The 17,311-nt window shown below is 36.7% G+C and overlaps 3 protein-coding genes across 3 annotated transcripts; 1 reads left to right on the forward strand and 2 right to left on the reverse strand.

Moving 5' to 3' along the window:
- Window positions 1–432: 432 nt before the first annotated feature.
- LOC137722162 (putative UDP-glucuronate:xylan alpha-glucuronosyltransferase 4) lies at window positions 433–2,671 on the reverse strand. The gene is made up of 2 exons (XM_068461130.2): window positions 1,897–2,671; window positions 433–1,414 (listed from the first exon to the last, which is right to left on the reverse strand). The coding sequence occupies exons 1-2, from the start codon at window positions 2,669–2,671 to the stop codon at window positions 489–491; spliced, it is 1,701 nt and encodes a 566-aa protein (XP_068317231.2). The 3' UTR covers window positions 433–488.
- A 1,168-nt stretch (window positions 2,672–3,839) lies between these two features.
- LOC137722805 (mitochondrial Rho GTPase 1) lies at window positions 3,840–10,945 on the reverse strand. The gene is made up of 15 exons (XM_068461901.2): window positions 10,561–10,945; window positions 10,010–10,232; window positions 9,579–9,711; window positions 9,155–9,304; window positions 8,641–8,817; window positions 8,211–8,462; window positions 7,682–7,750; window positions 7,397–7,452; window positions 6,983–7,052; window positions 6,498–6,709; window positions 6,344–6,413; window positions 5,987–6,099; window positions 5,285–5,435; window positions 4,583–4,769; window positions 3,840–4,259 (listed from the first exon to the last, which is right to left on the reverse strand). The coding sequence occupies exons 2-15, from the start codon at window positions 10,225–10,227 to the stop codon at window positions 4,186–4,188; spliced, it is 1,932 nt and encodes a 643-aa protein (XP_068318002.2). The 5' UTR covers window positions 10,228–10,232; window positions 10,561–10,945; the 3' UTR covers window positions 3,840–4,185.
- Window positions 10,946–13,932: 2,987 nt separating this feature from the next.
- On the forward strand, window positions 13,933–16,685 carry LOC137722663 (peroxisomal adenine nucleotide carrier 1). The gene is made up of 5 exons (XM_068461715.2): window positions 13,933–14,331; window positions 15,142–15,373; window positions 15,562–15,708; window positions 15,848–16,002; window positions 16,079–16,685. The coding sequence occupies exons 1-5, from the start codon at window positions 14,183–14,185 to the stop codon at window positions 16,350–16,352; spliced, it is 957 nt and encodes a 318-aa protein (XP_068317816.2). The 5' UTR covers window positions 13,933–14,182; the 3' UTR covers window positions 16,353–16,685.
- Window positions 16,686–17,311: the final 626 nt, after the last annotated feature.

The raw sequence follows: 17,311 nt of genomic DNA on the forward strand, positions 1-17,311 counted from the left end.
AGTCGACATTGATCTTTTGAACTAAATAAATAAATAAAATTACTTCTGGTATTTATTCACAATTATTAGTCGAGAGAAGGGGGCTCAACTCAAAAGAAGTAAAGGAAGGCCTAAGAAGACTTGGAAAGAGACTTTAAGAAGAGATATGGAGTACTTGGAGCTAACGAAACACCTGGCGCAAAACCAAACACATTGATATTCTAAAAATCGTAAAACCGATCCCACTTAGTGAGATAAGCTTGAGAGATTTTTTAGTGTGACCGGAACACGAAATGGTACACTGTGTGTTAAAAAGTTAATAACTTAAATATTAAAATTTCTCACTGCTTACATAAAAATACGTGGTATACCACGTACACGTGTTCCGGTCATAGTGAAAATTTTCTCAATGAGATTGGTTATTGTTTGTATCTTGTTCATTGGAAGCCAATACACCAAACAGAATTACATTAAGTACACAAGAAATTATATCAAAATAAAAGCACGGACTACATATATAAATGATGCTGTCTCGGGTCCTTAATCTCAATTTTCCAATGTCCATCAGAAAAATTAGCCTTAGCTGCTTTCACTCTCCTCTTCTTCAAATCTTCATCCATCTTCTTCGTCAAACCACAGTAAGATTTCAGCTCCTTTGGCATCTGATCGTACACTTTCCACCATTTTTCGTGAGCCGAATCGCTCGCGAAGACGCTGCTGCCATTCCCTTCCCAGTTGCAGTCATAATCTTTGTAACACACCCAAGGCTTGAACCCCAAGTAATGTAATGCATACAGGTCCTCAGGCATCTCATGATTGGCAGCATTTGGTCCCTTAAAACATTTTAGTGCATTTAGCCTCCAAGGCAACCTATGCCACCAAGTAAAAATCTCATTCAAAAAACCCTGATCGCCGCCGTTGTATGATTCAATTTTGAACGATTTTCGCATTAGGTATTCGAACATGCAGTTCGATGGCTCCACAACCATCAAGCCGGAGTTGAACAACATCTTGCTATTCCCCACGGCTGACAGTTGCGGGTGCACGAAGAAACTGTCAATGTTCTTGAGGACTAGAAGGTCTGCGTCGATGAAAATGACCTTGTCATACTCCGTGAGCTGCCACACCCGAAGTTTGCTGTAGTTCCACTCGTTGTAGGATCCTTTTTGCGCAGATGCGCTTCGGATTCTTTGGATTCGCTTGATATTCCATCCGGCCGCGGTTAGGCCTTGGATGGATTTAGGAGTGATGGAGTCGTCTGCAAGGAGGACTAGGTCTTTGGAGGAGTTGGTTTGTCTGATGCTTTGAGCTAGGGCTATTGCACCACACACATAGGCTTCTGAGGAGTGCAGGATTGTGACATAGGCAAGTCTACGCTTCTCGTATGGAATCCATGAGCTTGTTTCTAACATGTATTTTCTCCAGATTTCTCTGCCTGCAACAACAGATTCAAATAATTTACCAGCCTAAATAATTCGTGAACATTTATATATATAAAATCAGTCAGATAGACTTTAGCAATGCTCTAAACTTTCGCCATTGTTCCACTTTGTCCTCGAAACTTTCAGTTTGTTGTTGAGCCTCCCTAACTATCTATTCGTGCCAATATCCCCAAATTGTCAATTTCATCACAATGGTACATCCACAAAAAAGTAGTACTTAGAATTTTGATAATTGAATTTTGGGACGAAAAATAAGGACTGAAACTTACATTTTTGCTATAAAATGGATGAAAATAACTCACTTTTGATGGAATAATTGACGTGACTAACAGCAAAAGGATATTCGCACAAACTAAAGTTTAGGGGTACCGTGCTATAAACTGAATTGAAATTTCACAAAACAAAGTGGAACAAAGAATACAGTAACGAACCTAATAATGGTGATTAAACTAGTAAATTGTTAGTTAATCAGTACCTGTTTCTGCATAACCCGGAGCAATTTGGCAAGATCCAAAAGGCATATGCACCTTTTGTTTCAATCTCACAATATTAGGCCTATAAACCCAATAATTCCCTCTCTGCATCAAACGATCATCACATCTGAAAATCTCCACCATCGGTCCACAAGCCCCGACAAACACAACATACACCGTCCGATGAGCATCAGGCTTCATCCACCCTCTCCCCACCACTAGATTAGCCACCACCAAATTAACTTGTAATCTAAACACATCCCTAATCCCTTCCTTGTCACTCGTCCTATTTGCTCCACATGGAACCTTGGCCAGTACCACATCGATGCCCTCGTAATTCTCCAGCTTAGGAATTGGGATTTCCGGACACTTTGGTTTCCCCCGCTCCTCGTCTTCGTCAACCCATTCGGGAAAATAGGCCTCCCATTTTCGATCCCTAGCTACGCGTTCGAATGCCACTGAGACTGCCTCTACATCTGATAGTCCACGGAGCTGACGATGAATATGTTCATCTACATTGACCAAACCTACCTTAATTTTTCTGCCCTTGATTTTGAATCGCTTGGAAATGGCAGCAAACCAGTTCGCATTCTCGGTTTTGTTCTTGATAACCTGTTCATGTCGATTGGTAGCTGAATTGTTCGACTCGGTGGGACGAAAATTATACGAGATCATTAGGCATAGGATGAACAGAGAGAGAATAAATAGATAGAGAACGAAGGGGACTACTCGTTGTTTGGAGGAGGAGGAGGAGGAGGAAGAAAACTTGGAAGCCATGTTCACATAATTTGGTGAAGGAGAAAGCATTTGTATTTGGTGTTGTATGAGAGAGAGAGAGAGAGAGAGAGAGAGAGAGAGAGAGGCTTGACGTATATGGAAAAAGGGTTTTATTAGGAAGGTTTGCATGGCTGGACGTTGGAGAAGATATATTTGCTTATATGTATGATTTCATCCCCACGCGCGTATGGAGAGCTTTTTAAAACGTTGTTTAAATTTGTATTTTCATTTTTCTTTGAAAAGATATATGCTCATAGATAACGAGTTCGATGCTTAATAAATTCGGTCATAATTATTATTATTGAAAGTGAGAGAACTTAAAGAAAAAGAATCATGGGAGGAGAGAAGAAGATTTGACTCTTAAGTGAATGTTCTTCAACATAAATGTATATTCAATTTTTTAAAAGATCGTAAAGAATACAACGATACATGAAGTGAGAACGACAAGCTTATTAAAAATTTGTTTCCGTTGGAACAGTGATGGAATTTATATTTTTTAATACATATATGCACACAATAATATTACGGTGCTGAAAAAATGTTATTAGTACCATATTTACTTAATTTCCAAATAATTAAACTATTACCTTAATCGTGTGGATAACTTTGATCCAAAAAATGAAGAACATATATGAATTATAGTTTATCCTCACACAGGCTTATAAGGTAAACAGTTCGAAATGCTAGAACTTTATCTTGCATTTTTTACCAAAATCGGCAACCAAATTATTGCTAAAAAAATTTAGATTAAACACCAACTACAAATGCACGCATTATCCGCTCAAAAGAATTGTTTTATTTAATTATGTCATGCATTAGGCATCTTATTATTAAAATTCATTTGAGGACATATTTCGATTAAAAAAAGTTTTGTGAGGGACTTTAGTTCCCCCTAAAATAAAACTCCTAATGAATTTTATATCATATTTCATCAATTATTATTTTATACATCAGCTTCGTTTTAAAGGATTTTAAAAAAAAAATTATCTTATTTATTTAGCAAGCTGGTTACCATAGTACACTGTACTGAGTTGAAATTAGAAGATTTTATAATTTTCCAAAGTTATTATTTCATACACCATTGATTTATCCAAGTTTGAGAAGTCATTTCTGCGCATTTCATTTCTTTCTATACATACTCTAATTTATTTTTAGCTTTCAAATTGAATGAATCGACAATCAAAAAAGATACATAAACCAACTAAAGAGCACAAAATGTTTTCAATTTTTTGCCCTTTACTCTCTCTTTCCTCTTGACACAACATTTTCTCCCTAACCTCAATATGAATCCTCTCTACGCATTGTGACGAACAAGTTGTGGACCTTGCGCCAATCCCTCGCAACGCAAGCTAACAACAACCCAAACAATTCCCGACTGATCAAAAGAATAGCACTTGCTAGTTGTTAATTACAAGGGTTTAATCTCGAAATGAAAAATTACAAGAGTTTATGAAGCAGTAATGCAACTAGCGGTCGCAACGGATAAACTCAACGGGAACTTCATCCTTAATTGTTTAACCGGAGGCATTCCTCCTCGCAGCATAGACTCGGTAAGCCGCCACTCCAACCATGGCCACTGCAGCTCCCACTGCGAAGAGAATACACAAACTACGTAAATCCCACAGCATAAATTATAATCAGTGAGAAAGGAAGGGCCCCCCTAACAAACTGACAGATGAGGCAAGCGTCTTTCGTTGTTTATTACTAAAATTTCATTTGAATACATGCATTTCGAACATAATCTGCTCTCCTAAAAGTGAGTACGTTAGCTTTAGACATGCATCCACCGGCATGGAACCCCAGATGTGCCATTAGGCCCACATATCCTTAGTAACTTCAGTTGGACATCAAGCAGGACGAGAACCGTATAAACTTATAAAGACACAATTAAAATTCAAAAGATCATCATACCTGAAATAAACATTAGAGATCGGTTAAGGATCTTATGGTATTGCTTGCGGGTCCTTCCAGCCTCAGTCTCAGGAATGCTCAGGTGAGGGTGCTCCGCGGCAGTTACAATTTTACGAAACACATTGTTGAAATCACCCAACTTTGCGCTGATAGGTATAGGAGCCTCTGTTCCCATATCCTGGCTAACCTGCACGAGTACATAAAAAAATTTGTCAATTATGAGGTTAGATAAGAGAATGCACTGGCATCTCCAATTCGATTGGCCATCCAAAGAATGAATGCCAAGCTCAAAACAACCAGGACTACTTTCAAACACCACGCCCAATAACCCACACAAGCTTCGCTTAACTCGGCCAAAGAAAGAAATGCTGTCAAAATTGTAAAATGTGTCTTGCATTGAATACCAACGAAATAAACTTCAAAAAGTTTTCAACTATTTTGGATAACCCCGCACGGGAAGAGAAAGAGAGAGAACAATTAAACCGTTTACACACTGAGCATACTACATATAAAGGGCAAACAGAAATGTAAAGGCACAACAATAATGATTACGTATTAGAATACAGAAAACAGTTGGTCCGCACCTTAAAAGTTCAAACTTGCACGAATGGTTGTAACCAGAACTAATAATTGACCAGGTAATCCACTTTACTTCCAAAAAGATAAGCAAGGAAAGAAAGGTCAATGCCTAAATAGACATACCCTCGTAGAATGTTGAATGGCCGATGGGAATGCAACCAGATCATCTTTAGCTGCAACAATGAGGCAAGGTACCTCAAAGCCAGTAGTCTCACCATGACTAGCAACTTCTACCAGCAACTCAGTTGCTCTCTTCCAGGATGACTCATCAGAACTAACAAGGAAAAAGACACCAACTATTAAAGAGGTATAAATAACAGTAAAATATTAAGTAAAGAAATGTATTCATGTCAAAGTAATGCTCAGAGTCAACCTAAAATTGATTGTCAACTACAGGCAGCAGCTAAAGAGAAAGGTAAATAAACATGTCCGTGTAATATTCCCAAATATAAGTCACTGTCAACAATCTACTTTTCTGTTTTTATGTTTGTTGACAACAAGGCGCTTTTGCCATCCTGGAAACAGAAACGTATATGAATATCTATAAACTTGGATCTTTTTCCAATTCACATGTTTATGTCTAACGATAAATTTTCCAGCAATTTAAATATCAGAAGTTTACCGTTTGTATTATAGATTATGGCTTCACAAATAAAAACCAAATAGGAAAAGACAAATCCCATGAAATTTTCAAATCAGGAAACAGAAACTTGGACCTTACAAAGGAGAAGAGAAACGACGACCCAAATTGTACTAGCATGGTAGATAACAGAAGCGTAACATGATTTAACAAATATTAAACACCCATTTTAGGGTTCTGCTTACCCGTCGTGAACAAACACAGCTATGTCACATGCAGCCAAAGCCTCTTTATTTCTGAGAAATTTCTCAACTCCATCTTCAGGAATTTCTCTCATTACTAGGGTTTTCTTGGGTCCCTGTGTATATACTAAAAAGTCAAACAAACCACTGAAAGGACTAATAATAGACCTCACACAAAATTTAGCTCATCGGTCAAACTATAGTTGAAAGTATACAGAATTACTTAGTAGTAAAAATTTGGGGTAAATAGCATGCATTTAACAAAATTTGGCGATGAGGTAATACTTCAATAACCTAGCCAGTGTAAGTTTATTCCATGTAATTGTCAAGACACAAGGCGCTTCATGTAGTATTACTTACCCCAGGTTGATCAACAACACTAACCGCATAACGCTCCTCAGTGGTTGGATTATAAGTTTCAGAAAATGGCCTGCAGTTCCAGTTATTGTAAATAAATGATGCATAATTTAATTCACAAAATCAAAGTCAACTGGAGAAACCATCGGAATCAGACCTTCCAAGAAAAGAATCCAATAATGCAGACTTCCCAGCCTTCTTTGGACCAAAGACAAAGCATTGGAAAACATTTCTTTCCGATAGCTGCTTCTTGCGATCTACACGCTTCTTCCTAGTCACACGGATTGCGGATGAAACCTCACCAAGATAACCAATGTATATCAGATTCTCCATCGTAGAAGCTGGGTTTAGGAGTGTCATGAGGGCCCACTGAAAATATGCATATTTGTCATAAAGTTAGTTGCGCACATAAAAGAAAAACAACTGTTTGTAATGCATGTAATAAAGTGCCAACATGACTATGAATGTCTATGCAAGTAAAAATCCATACAAACATATAAATTGAGAGTTGAATCACAAATATTTAATGCGAATCAAGAACAATGAGCATAATCCTCCCCTGCCCCAAAACAGAGAGAGAGAGAGAGAGAGAGAGAGAGAGAGAGAGAGAGAGAGAGAGAGAGAGAAATAGGCATATATTACCTGTGACAAAAATCCATCAAGTGATAACCCTCCAAATACAGCATCCTTAGATGGAAATTCACTAAACGGGCTGAAATTTCAAATGCCAAAAATCAAAACATGCCAAGATCTTCAAAGCTAGGGATTATAATGAACTAGATTGAGAAAGTTGATAATATTACAAGCTCTGAACATCATTATGAACTATGAAGCTTCTACTGACCAAACTTTTAACTGAAAACCAACATTTAGGTAAACTTTTGAGTTTCTATTTTCTAATATCATGAGCTTTAACGCTCTTACATCAGAACTACATATGAACAAAAACCATGGGAAACACAACTGCAAACATTATCTCTCATGGTAAAGAAACAAACTAGTTGCAATGAACTAAAAAAAATGGAAACAGAAAAAATTCTAATAAATAAAAATTACCTTGCTGGAGCAGTAGAAAATAGTTCTTCAAGTTCACGTGGTCGGAGGGCCCCATCCTGGTGAAAAGAACATATAAGTTCATGATTATAAGAACTAGGAGAACAACTAAGGCACCTAAGAGGTTGTAAGGTTAGGTTACGGTGAAGATCTTCTTCTTTTTTTTTCAGAGAGACTTTTATAAAAAGTGAATCACAACAAAGATCCTTGATGACACAAAATATTGAAAACTAATCAACAATGTAATAGAGAATGTAGCATTTAAGAAGGATGAGTACTAATACATACACCATCACCGTCAAACAAGTCAAAGTTAGCCTTCAGAAACTCAATTGCCTCATTTGTCAGCTCCACACTCTGCCCACATGACAACCAAGTACATCAACATGAAACATCTACAGAAAATCTAAAAGGAAACTAAAAACTTGTAGCACATACTTAGAACAATGGATATAATTCACAAAATAATCTCACAAAGATCACTTTAAGTAGCATGATTATGGAAAATCAAATATAGGGCTCAGTGTTGACACGAGCATAGGTAGATAACAGCAGGAAGCTAGCTCTGGGCCTCCAACTTGATTCAAAATGGTCGTTATAAGGTACTTAGTAAATAGGACTCTAGCACTTGAATAATCAATTTTTACCAAGATAAAGAAATGAGTTGTAAAATGAACACGAATGAGTTACAAAACTTGGGAAAATGATTACTCAAAACTCAATGAATGTTTTACTTCACTTCAATATCAGCCAGTAATAAAACCATCTCATCACTGATTGCAGCACAGAATCGAAACCATAACTCAATTGATGTTACCTGATCAGGACTTCGTTTAGGGAGAGATGGGATTAATTCATCTGCAAGCCTTATATCATTATTGTATCCAAACTTCCTAAGGACAGTCCACGTTGTCTCTAGACGTCCCTTCTCTATGAATAGTGCATGAAGAAAAAGAAACCCTGTCAATGTAAGCCCATGTTCATTGACTCCTTCTGGTAATTTTTCTTGCACGACCCTCTTAACACCCACAATTTCAGAAGGTTGTAATGGAGCATTGAAACATTTAACCTGTTCAGAATAAGCATTGAATTGTTCATGAATCTCGAGAATAAATTACCATGAGTTCCGCTTATGAGATTCAAAAATATAGCTATAAGATCATATCAAATAATCACATAGAACACTAGGACTCTGGAACAAAAGTTAAGAATATAAGCAGAATACTACAAACTAGAAAAAAGAGAACCTGGAAATCATTCAGCTCTGCATCACTGAGGGCACCATCCCTATCATGATCACAAAGAATGAATATCCGCTTCAAGGCTCGCACACATTGGTCCTTCAAAGTCTGTGTTTCCTGATCGAATAATGGGCCCGTTGGATGAAGCACAGCTTTTTGTGCATAGTAAAAAACCTCCGGAATCTGCAAACAGAAAGATATTGATTGTATGGAGTCCAAGAATTAGTGTCCATGCCAAAATAACAACACTGCTTGCAACAAAAAGCCACCAATTGAATTATTGTTTTGGTCAACAAAGTCATACATTGAATTCAGGATATACTAAAGATGGCATTAGGTTCTTGTAGCCATTTTAACTGACATTTTAGACTTTTAGTGAATGTTGCAGACAGGTAGTTCATAGATGCGTGGAAAGTATGAAGAAATGCAACACATCATATGGTGCACGTTAAATTCACAAAAAGTTGATATACTAACCAACAAAAGCAAACTTGAAAAGATAGGAGTCATTACTGCATACCTGAATATGTTTATATGCTGAACATTCGATGCAAGTTTCAATCTCCCGAAACTGTTGCATTATTGGTGACATCACTTGTTCGAGGCTCACCTGTTGGTTCTCATCTCTCAAATCTAGCTTACAACCCACCACTATAACAGGTACCTTTACCTGCTCATTAAATTAATAAATTTGACATTTTCCCATCATAAGTACATGCTACAAGACAAGTGTTGCTCCATTAGCCTCCATATCAAACAACTTTTCAAACAGATCATCGAACCACTGAAATTATTAGGCTTCATTTTCACAACGAATATTATACTGTCAAGATTAAGGTTTCCTTTCATCAGGTTTTTTTTTCTTCTTGTTTTTGTCCAAAAAAGGCGCGTGTTAAACTTTTGGAGATGAATGGGTGCAGTGAGGAAAAGAAGCAACCACACACCTCTAGTTGACGAAGTTTTGGAAGCCAAAATGTACTCAATCGATCAAGTGTCTGAGGCTGATTACATGCATAAGTAAGCACAACTGCATCAGCCCGTTTCAACTCTTCAGCAACTTTATTAGTATCCTCTGCTCTGATTGAGTAAACAGATAAAGCAATTCAACATCGTACTAAAGATATCAGCAGAAGAAAGACCGACCAATATGACATAACCCCTTATTTGTTCGGGCCGGAAAAAAAGAGGAAACTTATGACGTAATTCACTTTTCCTTTCCAACCCGTTCTGGACAACCAAACAGACCTTCCGAAGACACCACAACCAAAACCATGTAAAAAGAAATCTTTAAACCCACATACAATGCAACATCTACATTTCAAACCGCATCAGCGAATAAACAGATCATTTCCTATGTCAACTACAGAATTCATACCGAGATGATGTGTCGATAATGGTGATGGGAACGCGTTCAGGGTAGAAATCTTCAGGCAGCCTTGTAGGGGGCAGCACCGGAGGCACATTTGCCGGGAAGTTCTCGGTGGCAGCAGTCACAATCAAGCTGGATTTCCCGGTGCCATGGTCTCCGGCCACAACAATTCGGACTGCGGTTTGGCCAACAGGGTGATCGTTTCCTGCTGGAACTTTGGCCATTGAAACTGCAGACCAAAACCCAAAACCGTAATCACTCAATAAAAACTATCAACAGATGTGGTAAAACCAGAAAATATTCTAACGATTAGTGGCAAACACAAATCAAACTTTTCCTTTCTTTCAATCAACCACAGATTCCATCAAGCTTTTAGCTTAAGCTAGCGACTGATGCAATGGCAAAACCGTAAATAACTTCGCTTTTCAGGCGCAGAAACTTCAATCAATCGAGAAATACAAACACCAGTAGATTCGAAGAGCGTCGGCGTATTGATGAAGTGGAAGTGCACAGAGAGGGGTTGTGATGGAAGCGATGGCACGAAGATATTAAATTACCTAAGTAATGGGGATTAGGCTGGGGGCTTTGAGAACTCTTTCTTCGTCGGAGAAGATTCGATAAAACCCACCAGAGCCCTAGCTGATCGGCGGGGGCGGTGGCGGCGGCAGCTGTTGCTGCGGCTGCTTCGTGAGAGAGGAAGTGTGCGGAAGTTTCAAAGGAAGAAGTGCGTCTTCGCCATCGTATTTTTTTATTTTTTTTATTTTAGCGGCAGAAACACATAGGCCACGGTGGCTTATTAGTAATTATGCAAGCTGAGTTGAGTTTTTGCCAAGCAAACCTAGAAGTTTCGATATGGCGGTACGCATGTCCATATGTCGTTTCATCGAGTCATTTAATGGAGCTGACTGGTTCCCTAAACGAGCTTTGATTAACAATCGCGCCAAAATAATGAACATGTTGAAATGTTAATTAGTTGTTAGGTTTTTATATTCAGCTCACTGTGTAATAGCATTTACAATCATCAATCATCAACTAGTATATTATATGATTTATAAAATATGATCTTAAAAGATAATCTCTTTTTAGTATTAACCAATCTTAAATCTAGTTTGTAAGCACTGTTATAAGGCCGAGTTCTTCATGATATGTATTTGTAATGTCCTTTTCTCGATGAATGAAATATTTATTGTAATTAATATATAACATAGTGTGATTCTGTAAATTCTATGTAAATATAAATTAGGCTTTATTAGAGATCTATTTATTACTAAGGTTTTTAACACAAATGGTTCCTCAAATTTACCCTCATCATCAAAATGGTCTATGAAATTGAAAATCAATCAATGTAGTCCCTGAATATAGGTATCACAAATCAATATGGTCATTTTGTTACAATTATGTTAAAAATTCTATTAAACATTGATGCGGCACATAAATGAGCCCCACAAGATTTACGGGTTTTTATCACAAATGATCCTGAAATTGACCCACACCATCAAGATGATCCATAAAATTGATGAATGTAATCCTTGAAAATAGGTGTTGCAAATCAATATGATCATTCCATCATAATTTTGTAAAAAAAATTGTTATGTGTTGATGTGGATTTAATAATTAATTAAAAAATTTGTCTAAATACCTTTTTGCACAATATAATTTTTTTTCTTATAGTAGGACCTACTCCAAATAAAGATCCATTTCATAAATTCTCAATGACACAAGACTTAACTAAGGCCTAAGAAGAGGTTTGAAAATAATTTTCAACCAACAATAGATGCATTTCGATTATAACCTCATTATCTCATGGCAGACCACCAGGAAAGCGCCAAACAAACTCTCCAATATTAAGGTTGTGAGGATGTTGATCGCCTAAATGTAGACGTGTGTAAAGACGAGTGTATTGATATTTTTTTTAAAGAATAGACAGCGAAAGAGGTAGAGGAATGTGGACTGGGATTGGAGGTGATTGCATGACTGAGTTTTTGGGTTCACAACTTTTTATTAACTATTAAATTATTAAACCTATTTGTAATTTTTTAAATTTAATTAGACTTATGTGTTACATCAGCACATAACATAATTTTTGACAAAATTGTGACGAAATTACTACATTGATTTGCGAGACTACATTGATCGATTTTTAATTTCAAGGACCATTTTGATGTCGCAGGTCAATTTCAGGGACCATTTTGATGTCACGGATCAATTTCAAGGACTATTTGTGAGAAGAAAAAAAAAACTTATAACAGAATTGTAACAAAAAGACTACATTGATTTGTGACACCTATTTTTAGGGACTACATTGATTGATTTTCAATTTCAATGACCATTTTGATAGTAAAAATAAATTTCAGAGTTTATTTGTGATTAAAAAAAAAAAAAAAAAACCTTATTACTATATAATAAAGACACTAAGTGTCAGGAATCACATATCAAAATTCCTTAAGCCTTTCTTCATATTTTCTCTACGCCCCATTTCTCTCTCTCTCTCTAAATTTAGGCGACAACAACCTCTTACTTTTCTTCAAAAAGTTTGTTGGTTTAAATTCTTACTCTACACCCATCCCTAGTTCTTATTTCTTAGACTACGTTTGGTATATGCGAGGGAAAAAGCTTGGTAATGGGAAGTTGTTGCCTTTTCCATGTTTGGTAAGTCTAGGCATGAAAAATAGTTTTTTTTTTTTGTCAAATGATAGATTTTGTTATATTAGATGTTAGAGCAATCTCAGGATGTGTGACCTACTGGGAAGTTTCTCGTGAGTTCTCATAAACAAAACCGTGAAGGCATGGTCGGGGCCCAAAGTGAAAAATATCATGCTATGACAGAGCTGGTCTGGAATGTGACACCGACGAGATTTTGAACTCACACATTCATACAAGAATTCAGCCTCCCTCCTCCTTGGTATTCATTTTCCTTCCTCCAAAATATGCATTGATTGTCAATTTTTATGACAAATATGTCTTCATTGACATTAAAAAAAAAAGAAAAAAAAAAAAGAGAAACTAATAAAAATGACTTGAAAATTTTGAATTTTAATTAAAATGACAAAAAGGTGTTGTAAGTGAATAGTATCAGGAGTGACTTTTTAGAGTAAAAATGTCATTTTCGTTAAAAGTGAACAATACTAGAAGTGTTTCGTTAAAACTTCCACAAAAAATGCCCATTTATGATATGTCCCCAAAAAGTAGTATTTTCTATCCATTTTCCCATCGTTACCAACCAAGAGACCTCCAAAGTACACATGGGAAATCATTTATTATGAATTCTTTCTCACGTACCAAACACAGCCTTTTTATTTCAATTCTAAAATTAAGAGAACTGATATGAAACAGATTTACTGTCATTATAACGTCACAACTCATATGACCCTTCCAAATTAGACCCATTATCTATTTAATCATTAAGACTCGTAAACAAATAGAAGTATTTTTTAAAGAATAAATATGTACATGTATAATATTACACTCCAAGTTCCAACACATTTTTCATTGAGAAGTGCTAATGGGACGCTTTCAAAAGTGACTCTCCATGAATTCTATCATCTTACAATTTATCATTAATTCACGTGCTAACATTATAAAATATTATGTCAAAAATATGAGGTGACAAAAAATTTATGGAGTGTTCCATATTGAGAGAATATCCTTAGCATTCCTCATTTTCATTATATAACAACTCCAAATTCCTAGAAAATTAACAAATGGGCACCCTTGGCATTAATGAAGTTCATATTAAGAGAGATTTTTTCATGTACCAGCTTGGAAAAAAAAAAAAAAAACACAAATCAGTACATCACGTGTTATTATAATATAAGTAGAAAATGCTCGTTATTGGAGTACATTGAAAAATCTCCACATGTTAGGGGCATATTGGACATTTACGATGCTGTTATGGAAAGTGACATAAGTCGGTGAGAAATGTGGTTGTCAGCGTGGGAAAATACAGCCGGTGGCGGACCACGACCAAGAAAAAACACGTTCACAACAACCAAAGTTCTTCCAAATCCTAACTAAACGACACCGTATCGATCCACCTCTACGCTTCCGTCACTTCTCTTCCTACTCCTCCACATCGGAACCTACCATACTCAACACCTATATAAATATACACATATTTTTATATCTGACGTCCCGGTTTACCAAAAAATTAAAATAAAATAAAATAAAAATTCAGAGAGGATGGGTCTTGATCTTGATCTGGAATCTATATCGGAGGCGACGTCAGGAGCCGTTGGATCACTCGTCAGCACCACCCTGCTGTACCCGCTCGACACCTGCAAAACCAGGTACCAAGCCGAAGTTCGAGGCAATGACCGGGCCAAATACAGGTAACCATTTTTTCATCTGGGTCGGTTATTTCTTTCCATCATGGTTTTGTGATTGGTTTTCCAGCTTAATTGTGCGTAATTATTTGTTTTTGGTGAGAATTTGTGTGTCGGTAGGTGGTATCTACTGTTTAGGATTGATATGTCGGTAGGTGATTTGTGAATAATCTTTTAGATTAGCAGATAATTGAGATGGATTTTGGAAGTTGTATGGGATAAATAAAATTGGGTTGCGAGTCGTATCGGATTTTATCTCAAGGTGGTAACTTGCTAACTTTAAATGCAATTCAGCTATCGTTTTCGGGTTTTTAATTTGCGTCTGGTCTCAAATTGTTAAGGTTTTTATCATAAATAAAAATGTATTCTACAAAGTTTGGAGATTGGAAAATGATAAATTAAGCGGGATGCCACTGTGGCGTAGTATCCCAAGTCAATCGAGCACTGCCATGTTCAAAAGTTAAAAAACACATGCCAGTGTTGGTTGGGATACCGTGACCGCCACAGTGACATTTGAGTTGAAGGTAAGTTCTTATCGGCAGGTATCCGAGATTGTCTGGTTAGTGCCAGAATGTTGCAACCCAACTGTTAAGACTTTCGCACTTGGAATTTTATGCGGTGATCATATGTGCATATATGAAGCTTTTCTTTTTCTTTGTTTTTGTATAGTTCACTGTGATTCTATCGGGTTCATTTATTATTTTCTCTACCGCTAGCGGAAAATAGCTTTTGTGGTAATGTATATTGTTTGAGTCAGCAATCATATAATTTTATGGTATATAGCTCACTAATTTCTTTGATGAACGGCTTGTATAGGAACCTTTCGGATGTGTTTTGGGAGGCGATATCCACACGTCAGGTTCTTTCACTGTATCAGGGTCTTGAAACAAAAAACCTGCAATCCTTCATTTCTCAGTTTGTTTATTTTTATGGGTATAGCTACTTCAAAAGACTCTATGTGGAAACAAGTGGGGTTAAATCGATAGGGACGAGAGCAAACTTAGTTCTTGCTGCTGCTGCTGGAGCTTGCACTGCCATTGCAACTCAGGTGAACATTTTGCGTAAAGTCCTCCGTTCTTTTGGTTCTATTCTGACTGTGAATGAAGAATTGGAAGATTATGGATTTTTGTAATGACTGTCTGTTTTACTGCTGTCTATTGGTTCTATTCTGACTGTGAATGAAGAATTGGAAGATTATGGATTTTTGTAATGACTGTCTGTTTTACTGCTGTCTAGCCGTTGGATACAGCCTCGTCAAGGATGCAGACAAGTGCCTTTGGAAAATCCAAAGGCTTGTGGAAGACTCTTACAGAGGGCAGCTGGATTGATGCATTTGATGGTCTCGGAATCTCCCTGTTGCTGACCGCGAACCCTGCAATTCAGGTAGTTGTCTTGGCATTTTTTATCTGAAATTACTGATTCTGTTTTCTACAATTTAAGTTTTACTGCATCTTATTACCTTCACTCAAAATATATTAAGATGATAATTGAGGTTGAAACTGAAAAGTGTTACGTACTTCAGTATACAGTGTTCGATCAGCTAAAACTCAGACTCCTGAAAAGGAAGAATAAAATGGGCAAGGATTCTTCTCCAGAAGCCCTTTCTGCCTTCACAGCATTTGTTTTAGGTGCAGTCTCAAAGACTGTTGCCACTGTTCTGACCTACCCCGCCATCAGGTACATAATCGCTCTCAAAACTATCTCATTTACAAGCTTGGCCTATGGAATCAGTTGAAATATGTACTTCCTGCAGGTGTAAGGTCATGATCCAAGCTGCTGACGAAGATGATGGAGAAAACCCCCAGCCAAAGTCCAGCAAAACGATTCCAGCAGTTCTATGTGCCATATGGAAAAGGGAAGGGATTTTCGGCTTCTTCAAGGGTTTGCATGCTCAGATCTTGAAGACCGTCCTCAGCTCGGCATTGCTTCTGATGATCAAGGAAAAGATCTCCGCCGCTACTTGGGTTCTTCTACTTTCAATCAGAAGGTCTCTATTGCTCACAAGGGGCAGACTAAAAAGTGCTTGATTGCAGTTGCGTCGACAGGAATTTGCAGAATTCACATGTAAATTGTGTGGGAGTCTTTATCTGAATATTTGAAACAGATGTACTCTTTGAATTCGGGGTACTAATTTGCGGATAGGAGCTCGTATTTTTTTAATAAAGAGGTTTTGTTTGTTAGAGGAGAATGATGGTTCCGGCCTTGCTTCAAAGATGGTGGCCTTGTCAATCTGTTGGAGCTTAGTTCTTAGGGTGAAACTTTTAATCAGGGAAATAATGTAGCTCAGAATTTTTGATCTGCAAAAATATTGATTTATTACCCTAGTAAATGTGATTACCGATAGTAATTTTATTTGTGAATTATGTTCAATATTGAGGTTGGTTGACAGAAATCTGAGAGATTTTCATTGCGTCAGGAACATAGGCGTATATTCTATATGTCATTTTACTAGTAGAAAGGCACTTAAAAAAAATGAGTTTTAACGAAAAGTTCGCGGTATTATTTACTTTAATGAAAGATCACATTTTTACATTAAAAAGTCAAACCTGATACTATTCACTTTACCTTTTATTTTGTCCTTATCGTTAAAACTCAAAATTTTCAAGCCATTTTCATTAATTTTTCTTTAAAAAAAACTTTCCTCTACTTTTACAATAACATATGTTGTACCGTCCCACGTTCTAGACACGTCTCTAAAAATCCAGTTTTCAATCTATACGTGAACATGGCAGCTACCATCAAACGTTGCTCAAATTTTAAGGTTTTTGAGATGGGTAATGTCAGTTTTTATTAGTTACCTAACTATTTTGTTTAAAAAAACAAGTGAAAATGACATAAGAATAATAAGAGTCAAAAGGAAGAGGACATCAGAAATAATAGTTTTTAATTTTGTATACAAGCGATACTGAAATTGGGAGAATTGAACTTACGAACAAAGAAATACAAATTAATAAGAATGTCTTAAAATCTCTAACTAAAAAGAAAA

This window comes from Pyrus communis, chromosome 4 (assembly GCF_041283825.1).
Source record: "Pyrus communis isolate YQ-2024b chromosome 4, ASM4128382v1, whole genome shotgun sequence".
Classification (NCBI taxonomy): Eukaryota; Viridiplantae; Streptophyta; class Magnoliopsida; order Rosales; family Rosaceae; genus Pyrus; species Pyrus communis.

Bases quoted from the DNA above. Each gene is read 5' to 3' on its own strand.
- LOC137722162 (XM_068461130.2), bottom strand. From the start codon at position 2,671: ATGGCTTCCAAGTTTTCTTCCTCCTCCTCCTCCTCCTCCAAACAACGA. The intron at 1,415-1,896 runs GTACTGATTAAC...CTGTTGTTGCAG, and splicing joins TCCGGGTTATGCAGAAACAG to GCAGAGAAATCTGGAGAAAA.
- LOC137722805 (XM_068461901.2), bottom strand. From the start codon at position 10,227: ATGGCCAAAGTTCCAGCAGGAAACGATCACCCTGTTGGCCAAACCGCA. The intron at 9,305-9,578 runs GTGTGTGGTTGC...TTTAATGAGCAG, and splicing joins CAAAACTTCGTCAACTAGAG to GTAAAGGTACCTGTTATAGT. The intron at 6,710-6,982 runs GTAATATATGCC...GCATATTTTCAG, and splicing joins TTGATGGATTTTTGTCACAG to TGGGCCCTCATGACACTCCT.
- LOC137722663 (XM_068461715.2), top strand. From the start codon at position 14,183: ATGGGTCTTGATCTTGATCTGGAATCTATATCGGAGGCGACGTCAGGA. The intron at 14,332-15,141 runs GTAACCATTTTT...CGGCTTGTATAG, and splicing joins AATGACCGGGCCAAATACAG to GAACCTTTCGGATGTGTTTT. The intron at 15,374-15,561 runs GTGAACATTTTG...ACTGCTGTCTAG, and splicing joins GCACTGCCATTGCAACTCAG to CCGTTGGATACAGCCTCGTC.